Here is an 8,911-nt window from a genome sequence, read left to right as displayed (position 1 = left end):
CTGGTATTAAGTGTAGAGGACAGAGTTGCACCGAACAAGGATGAAGTTCTGGGGAAGTGTGCAATTCTTTTGCAGCATGTGGACAGGAGGTTGGATCATAGACCTGTGAACAGTAAGTGGTTTCATCTTGAAAAACATTTTATTGTAGATGGGGACCAGAAGAAGAAGGAAAGCAAATTTTCCAGCCGGATTCATATGAGGATCTGCTTGGAAGGTGGTTACCATGTCCTGGATGAATCAACTCACTATAGCAGTGACCTTCGACCGACAGCGAAACAGTTGTGGAAGACCAGCATTGGGGTACTGGAACTGGGGATTTTAAATGCTCAGGGCCTGATGCCAATGAAGACAAAAGATGGGCATGGAACGACAGATTCTTATTGTGTGGCAAAATATGGTCAAAAGTGGGTTAGGACAAGGACTATTATCGACAGTTTTACACCCAAGTGGAATGAGCAATATACTTGGGAAGTATATGATCCTTGTACGGTCATAACAATTGGGGTGTTTGATAACTGTCATTTGCATGGAGGAGATAAGGCCGTGGCGGCTAAGGATTTAAGAATTGGGAAGGTAAGGATTCGTCTTTCTACCCTTGAAACAGATCGGGTTTACACACACTCGTATCCGCTTCTAGTTCTACTCCCGAATGGGATGAAGAAGATGGGTGAAATTCATTTGGCTGTGAGGTTTACTTGCTCCTCGTTACTTAATATGATGCACATGTACTCGCATCCACTTTTGCCTAAAATGCACTATATTTATCCATTAACTGTTACACAGCTTGATAGCTTGAGGCATCAGGCAACTCAAATTGTATCGATGAGATTGAGCCGGGCTGAGCCACCGCTGAGGAAAGAGGTGGTGGAGTATATGTTGGATGTGGGCTCCCATATGTGGAGTATGAGAAGGAGCAAAGCAAACTTTTTCAGGATTATGGGAGTTTTGAGTGGCTTAATTGCTGTAGGAAAATGGTTTGATCAGATTTGCAACTGGAAAAACCCCATCACAACCGTATTGATTCATATCTTGTTTATAATACTGGTCATGTACCCTGAGCTCATCTTACCCACAATTTTTCTATACCTTTTCTTGATTGGGGTTTGGTATTACCGATGGAGGCCAAGGCATCCTCCCCACATGGACACTCGTCTTTCTCATGCAGATAATGCACATCCCGATGAACTTGATGAAGAATTTGATACGTTTCCAACTTCCCGGCCTTCTGACATTGTAAGGATGCGATATGATCGGTTGAGAAGTATTGCCGGGAGGATTCAGACAGTGGTAGGTGACTTGGCCACTCAAGGGGAGAGGCTACAATCTTTGCTGAGCTGGCGTGATCCAAGAGCAACAGCTTTGTTTGTGATTTTCTGTCTGGTTGCTGCTATTGTCCTCTATGTTACACCATTCCAAGTTGTGGCCCTTCTCACTGGATTTTATATGTTGAGACATCCAAGGTTTCGTCATAAGCTTCCTTCAGTTCCGTTGAATTTCTTCCGGAGGTTGCCAGCAAGGACAGACTGCATGTTATGAGCAAAGCAATTTCATCTACAATTGCTTTTGGGTGGGATGAGTTCCCCTCGTTTGGGTTAAGTCAGTGAGAAGATGCAGAAACAAATGGAGCTTGTCTGCTTTCATCGTTTGGCAGATGTTGGATTCTGTGTGTAACCTTCCTCTGAAGGTAGTAGATTTTGTGGATTTGCGGCTTAATTGATGCCATTTTATGGTATTTATGTTTAAAGCTTGACTTTATGGTAATCAGTTATTGTTCATTTATAATTTTGTAGGTTGTGAATTAGCCTATGCTGAACCATCTCCATGCTTAATTATATTACTAGATTTTGCTTGATGGGGCTTTTCATGATAAATTCCTGTATCATTCTAGATGGAAGTAGTTTCTTTTTCCTCAACAACTGATTGACAAGTAAATTGACTTGTAATGAGCCTAAATCTTAGTATTAACTGCAAAATGTGAAGGTTTTGTTAAAAATTTGCTCCTGACATGAATACTTTTGCATAGTGTGATCAACTATGACTTTCTTTTTAGTTTATTAGATTTCCATGATCTGTTGCTAGTTTGGCATCATCATCACACTTGTATATTATCTATTATCAAAGGTCATTTGGAATTTTGTGACAGTGATTTGTTAATATATGGTACTAGTATATATAGCTAAGATGAATGAATGTGGACATTCTTCTTACTTAAATTTCTCATTTCTTCTCGATCTAGTATCATGCCTTGTTTATTTCAAGTTGGTTTTGTTTTACCCTGATAAATTATGCAACTGTTAAGACAGATTCCCTTCCCTCCACGTGCCCACAATTATGGGATTCTGTTCTCTTTTTGGATAGATGGGTGGCATTGTAAATGCTTTAATATGATGAATTTGTTTTTATTCATTTGTTATTTTGTGTAGAAATATTTCTACAGATGGGCCACATAACCTTGCTGCATCTGCTTAGGGATATCTTTTCTAGCATGATATTTGGAATATTTCAAAGTTTACCCTTTTATTACTCTAGGAGGAGATGCAAAACCTAACAAAAACATGTTTTTGCACCGTCCAAATGAAACGACCTTACAAGGGTCCCATGTGGTTGAAGCTAAATTACCTCTGCTTCTTTATTGTACCTCAAAGTAGATCGATTAAAGTGCCCTATACAGCGGAGCCTGTCTAATTTTCAACAGAAAATTTTGGCTGCAAGGACCATCCATCCATATTGAAGAAGGCCTTGGGAATAAGAAAAGAAGAAAAGAAAGAAAAAGGCACATTGATTCCTGAAATCCTGTGGCCACTTCTGTGTTCTAGACATGTGGGGGACCCTATTTGCTGTGCTCTCTCTCTCTTTACAGCCTGTAACGAACTTTCTTCCCTCCAGTCTTTTGTCGTTGCTGCTCTGTTTGTCTGTCTCTTTCTCGTCAGCCCACATTCACGTCCTAGGGGTTAACAATGGCTTGGTGGCATGGTGGTGGTGGAGGAATGAGACGGTGAGCAGCGCAATGCTTTGGTTAGGGAATTAGAATTGAAGGGTCTGATCTATTCAATTAAATAAGTTGGATTAGGATTTGACCTATATGACATGATCTTATGCCTAATATTTAGGGTTGACCCAAGATATTTATATCTTTTGGGTCTGATGGATGAAATAGTCATTTCAGTCTTTAAGTAAACCAGAGAGATTTTTTGTGATAAAAATTAAATTTTAGGGGTGAATAAGGTATTTAATCTTTGTTTTTTTAAACAAAATTAATTATTATTATTATTTTTTTTTTCATATTTGGTATAATTTGATGTGGTTGTATTTTTTTTCTTATTGTGTTCCATGCTAATGTGTCGGGTTATGAATAGTGGGCACAAAAGAGAGATTTTGTGCACAATCCACATAGAAGCTATTCTCTATAGATTTACTAGCTTGAATAATTTAATCTGTTGAGAAAATATAAATTGATTCTAGGCGAAAAATTCAGTGTATTTTGGAGATTGTTACTATAATTTGCATGGATGGCGACAATTGACGAACGTTACACACGTCGGCACTCTTATTCGGTAGGTCAACTGTAAAGCTGATGTAGGGCTGAGTCAGTCCCACGGTTCGAGCCCATTTGTGCTGAGTCAGGTATTGTAGTCTGTTACAGCCTTTAAAACTAGAAGGAAAGATTAGGGCCTTTTGTTTTGTTTTATTTTTTGTCTTCTGGGCAAGATAGGCCCGTTTGGATAATTCATTTGTCTTGCTTAAGCAAGAAGATTGGTATATTCGTCTTCTTCAGTCCAGGGGAGCCGTGATGGTATATCGAGACACCGTCGTGGAGGTCTAGAAAAAAGTAAAGGGGAGCCGTGATTATTTGGGCTTGTTTGTTTGGAAAATGTTTTCAGCTGAAATTATTTTTAAGGAAAAATGGTTTTTACTGAAAATATTTTTAGGATTTGGCTCGGCTGAAAAATTAGCAAATTTTCTGATATTTTCATATAATTTGGAGGAGTTGCAAGAAAAAGTGAGAGACGACGAAGATGAGTTGTAGAGGTAGAGAGTGAGAATACAAGGTCTTTGAGGGTGAAATTGAGATTCGTTGCAATTGTTTGTTTATATTGCTTGTAATTTGGGTAAGTAATTGTGAGAGGTGTATGTGAGGCCCACCTGTTTGGATAGGTGTTCGAGCAACCCAAGATTTGCCTTTTTTTTTTTTTTTTTTTTTTTTTTTAAGTGCATAATAGCTTGTCCTAAGGTGTAGGAGATCGACGAAAAATGATTTACACGTGAAAAACGTAAGTTATTTTACTCTTCTTCATGAATGTTATTTTCTTAGATCAACTGAAATGATCAATGTTTTATGTTGTACCAAACTCTCAAAAATAGGAGAAACTTTTTCTAATAAATATTTAACGTCGAAACAAATGGGCCTAGGAAAATGAACAACAAGGACTATGTTTGTTAAATATTTTGAAAAATGTTTGTTGTGTTTTGATTTGAAATTTTTGGAGAAAATTCATTTAATTCTTTGAACTTTCATCACTTTTGTAATTACCCATCCAAACTAGTGCATATGTAAATTAAATTCAACAAATCAAGTAGTAAGTAAAACCAAAATCACTTAACCATTAATTGATCAAGTAACAAAAATAGAACGCACACGCAAAATTCACTAGGAAAATTCTCCAGTTTAGAAAAAATAAAATAAAATAAAATTAGGAGGTAAATTTGATCAACCCACTATATAAATCATGCGCCCACAAACTCTACCTCCTCCGGATAAATTTTCCTAGCGATTTATCAACGTACCCACAAACTCTTCTGCTTTCTTTATCTGCGTGGGAAGAAAACACTCAATTCTCTTGTATTTTTTTTTTTTTTTTTTTGCTAACCACACCATGACATAACCATATAGGCCGGTTCTCTTAAACCAAAAAATTAGTGATCATATATAAATCGAAAAATAAGTAAAAGCCATTGAAAATCTTTAGTATAGGCCAGGTAACAGAAATATATAGAAAAGAAATACGTTGTATGAAACTAATTAATTAATTCGAGAGTTGTCAGCATGGCTCACAAACTTTACAGTATAATATTTACCTCTAAATGAAGATAAGATAGAAAATGAATAGAAAATTCTGGAGTTGGAAAAAGTAAAAGGAAGTGAAAATAACAATATATATACTTGCACCTCCTCGCAAGATATGCTTATTACTTACTTAATGCATATGCAACTTCTTTTGTCTCTCTCTTTTTCAACTCAAAGTTGCTTGGCACAAAGTCTAGAGATGCTTTGCTTTTTTTTCTTTTCTCCTAGAAGTTGCTTGTCACAAAGGGGTGGAATTCGGCAAATGTAAATCTTTTGCTTTTTTTTTTTTCTAGTTGAAGTTGCTTGGGCATAAAGTAAATATTTTGCAATCACAAATATTAAAAAGCTGCAAAAAAAATCTTACCACTTAGTTTGAGGCTTTGAGCTCCCTCTATACGACCAAACAGCTGCCAACCACCACTTACCTCTCCGTTGTGTTGCGCGTGCGAGTGAAAGCGAGAGATGGAGATGCAACAGTTTCTAAGAGAGTGGTTGACACATACTAATTTTTCCCATGAAAGCGAAGACGGCGATTTGCATAAAGTGGCATTCATAGAAGAGCTGAAAAATGATGGCAAGGAACAAGTTGTCTGTACAGAGTGCAATGAATCAGCCGTAGTGGGTCCCACTCTCAAATGCAATAGATGCCAATACCTCTCTCATGTATCATGCTTCGCCACATCAACCCTTTATTTTCACTACGGTCGTAGGCACGATAATGATCAGTTGATCTTTATAGAAGAGCTGAGAAGTGACGATGGCAAGGAGGGAGTTGTTTGTGTGGCTTGCCAGGAGCAAGTAGAGGGTCCTGGGTACAAATGCTCTACCTCCTCCGAATGCAACTTCCGACTTCACAAATCATGCGCCCAATTGCCCCGCCAGATACAGTGCCACCCCTCACACCCAAACCACATCCTTAATCTTATGCCGTCAAGGCAATATTCCAGCACTTGTAATGCTTGCGGTAAATGGTGTTGTACATGCATCTTTTACAGTTGCAATAAGTGCAATTTCAACCTTGACATCACGTGTGCTACACGCACACTGATTAATAATATTGATGATTGCCAACATGCATTTGTCCCATCCTTCAAGCAGATCCACTTCACTTGTGAGGCATGTGGTCAAGAAGGCATAGACTTCGCCTCCTTATGTACCATCTGTCCACTTTTCATTCACTCTAGATGTGCTGGATTTCCACGCACTATCATAATTTCAAGACACTATCATGCCCTTACTCTTATATATTCCTTTCATCGCCAAGTGAAGAATTTCAACGACATATTTTGTAATTTATGTCGTCAAAAGGTGAAGACCGGGAATGCAGCCTTTTGTTGTCAAAAATGTAATTTTGTGGTACATTTGTACTGTGCAGATGCACATAGACGGACAGATTTATATTTTGTGTTGCCACCTGAGAAATCTGTTGACGTTATGGAGATGATTAAGCCAGGTGATCAGATACAACATTTTAGCCATCCACATAATTTAATTCTTAGCCATGAAGAGGTTTTGAATCACAAGTTGTGTGATGGGTGTATGCATTTTATAATCTCGGCCCCGTTCTACACCTGTACGCAATGTCACTTTTTTCTCCATACTACATGTGCTCAACTACCAAAACAGAAGAATCACATACTTCATCGACACATACTCACCCTCCTCTCAGATGCACCTTACACTGGTGGAGTATACATTTGTAACGCTTGTGGCCATTCTCGTCATGGCTTCACCTATAGATGTGATAGGTGTGACTATGATCTTGATGTTCAATGTTGTTCAATTCCAGAAATCTTGAAACATGAAGGTCACAAACACTCCCTCTTTCTTCCTGTAAGTTCTAATAAAAATTGCAATGCTTGTGATCACAATTACACGTATTCCAAGAACACAGAGGTATTTGTATGCACTACTTGTGATTTTGCCTTGGGTTTTGAATGTGCAACACTTCCGCTCGTAGCTAGGCACAAAAATGATGAGCATTCCCTTGCACTCACCTATGTTGCTGAAAATAATTTTGAAGAATATTATTGTCTGATTTGCGAAGAAGAAAGGGATTCAAACTATTGGTTTTATTATTGTGAAAAATGTGACTTTCCTGCTCATCCCCAATGTGTCCTAGGAAAATATCCATATATTAAGTTTGGAACAACTTGCAAAAGTCGAAGGCACCAGCACCCTGTTACTATTGTTCAAAAGATTGGCGGCTCCCCTCAATGTGCTTCCTGTGACAAAACCTTCGAAGGCATGGCCATTAAATGCAATCCATGCAAGTTCATCAACCACTACTGGGATGAAGAGTGTTTGCCGAGAAACATAAGTAATAACATGTTGCATCCGTAACATTACATGGTTGCGTGGATAATGGGTGCATGAGTAAGTTTGGTTGTTGGATTTATAAAGTTTCGGTTGTTGAGTTCAATATAGCTAAGAATTTGTAATTTTGCTTAAGCTATATATCATTTTAGTTTATCCCTTTAATTAAGCTTGGAGTTGGTTCAGTTGGATTGAGAGTTTATCTCGAAGTTTGATAAGAACTATCAAGAGTAGTTGTTGAGTTGAATTTGTCTTTTATGTCTATTGTTATTGTAATCTTCTATTTCAAGAGTTAATAAAATCATTACCCATTATTTTTCACACATGGAGTCGATCAATCCACATCACCAAATTTTATGAAAATAGTAATAATTACTAACGGTAAAAAAACAGACACAAAAGAGAAACTATGGGCAATTTGATTATGTAGCTTGAAATAATTCAAACATTTTTGAACGGAATCTTGAATTTCGTAACATTCTTTTATATATATAATTTGAATATGAATCTCAATTGAGAATGGGCTGTTGAAGCTCCCACTTTTGGTGAATTGAGGGGTCTAGTGGTTATGTATTGGACCATCCAAGAGCGATATTGGTTTCATCATGATCTGGTCAAATATGGTAAATAAAGATAACCTAGATATATATAGAATATTTCTCTTATGGACAATGTGATGCCGTATTTATAAAATCAAACACATGGGATGCGGTAGAACCATATGGCACACAGTGTCTTAACAAAATAACTTTCACACCTTCCCATAAGGAATATTTTGTAATATTTGTTTTTTTATAAGAAAAACAAATTTATCTGTTATTTACCTCATAAGTGTGTTCATACATCTATCATCTATCCCTTTTATCATTCTCTTCCAAACTGTTAAAGAGCATCTCTAGAAATAGCGACTATTTTAGCTGCTCAAGATGCATATAATTTTTTTTTTTTTTTTTTTGAAATTGTTTCCGAAGATTTCATTACTCAAAGAAGACACGCCTCCATGTTAATAGTTTCATGAATACAAAGAGGTGCAATCCCTTTCCAGATTTCTTCTTCGTTACTTGTAAGTGCTAGTTTTCAGTTTTAACTATTAGTTGTTCAATACAAATTCCAATAGACTATTTTTTTTCAAATTCTGTACTTTTTTTTAAAGATTGTCTCTTGCATCATCCGCTTCAAAACAAAACAATTTGACGTCATAAGTTTAATTACAATACCAAATAATTCTGCAATTAACTCACACAAGACTATCAAGTATCACCCCAAGCAATCACGGTTTAGATACCATTTTGTTAGATATTATTATTGTCTGTATATTAATTAAATTAAACAACTGAAGTGATAAGTAAAACAAAAATTACCAAGCAATTAATCCAATACCAATAGAGCAACTAAAATAGAACAAGCCAAATTTACGATGAAAACCTTCCGGTGTAGGGGAAAAAACTATGAGGCTGATTTGATCAACTAACTATATTAAAACAGAGATTATAATTAATTAAATGATCTAAACTTTCTTCACAATAAATT

General features: G+C 36.8%; 1 protein-coding gene across 1 annotated transcript; it reads left to right on the top strand.

Annotated features, from left to right (window-relative positions):
• Nucleotides 1-6: 6 nt before the first annotated feature.
• LOC132192113 (FT-interacting protein 3-like) lies at nucleotides 7-1,871 on the top strand (the record flags this gene model as incomplete). Its single annotated transcript, XM_059607331.1, has 1 exon — nucleotides 7-1,871. A coding segment is annotated over one exon (1,530 nt), but the record flags the coding sequence as incomplete, so codon positions are not given.
• Between the last annotated feature and the right edge of the window lie 7,040 nt (nucleotides 1,872-8,911).

The sequence above is a fragment of the Corylus avellana genome, chromosome ca9 (genome assembly GCF_901000735.1).
Source record: "Corylus avellana chromosome ca9, CavTom2PMs-1.0".
Lineage (NCBI taxonomy): Eukaryota > Viridiplantae > Streptophyta > Magnoliopsida > Fagales > Betulaceae > Corylus > Corylus avellana.
The sequence above is the reverse complement of the archived record's forward strand: the minus strand, read 5'-3'. Positions and strand labels throughout refer to the sequence as shown.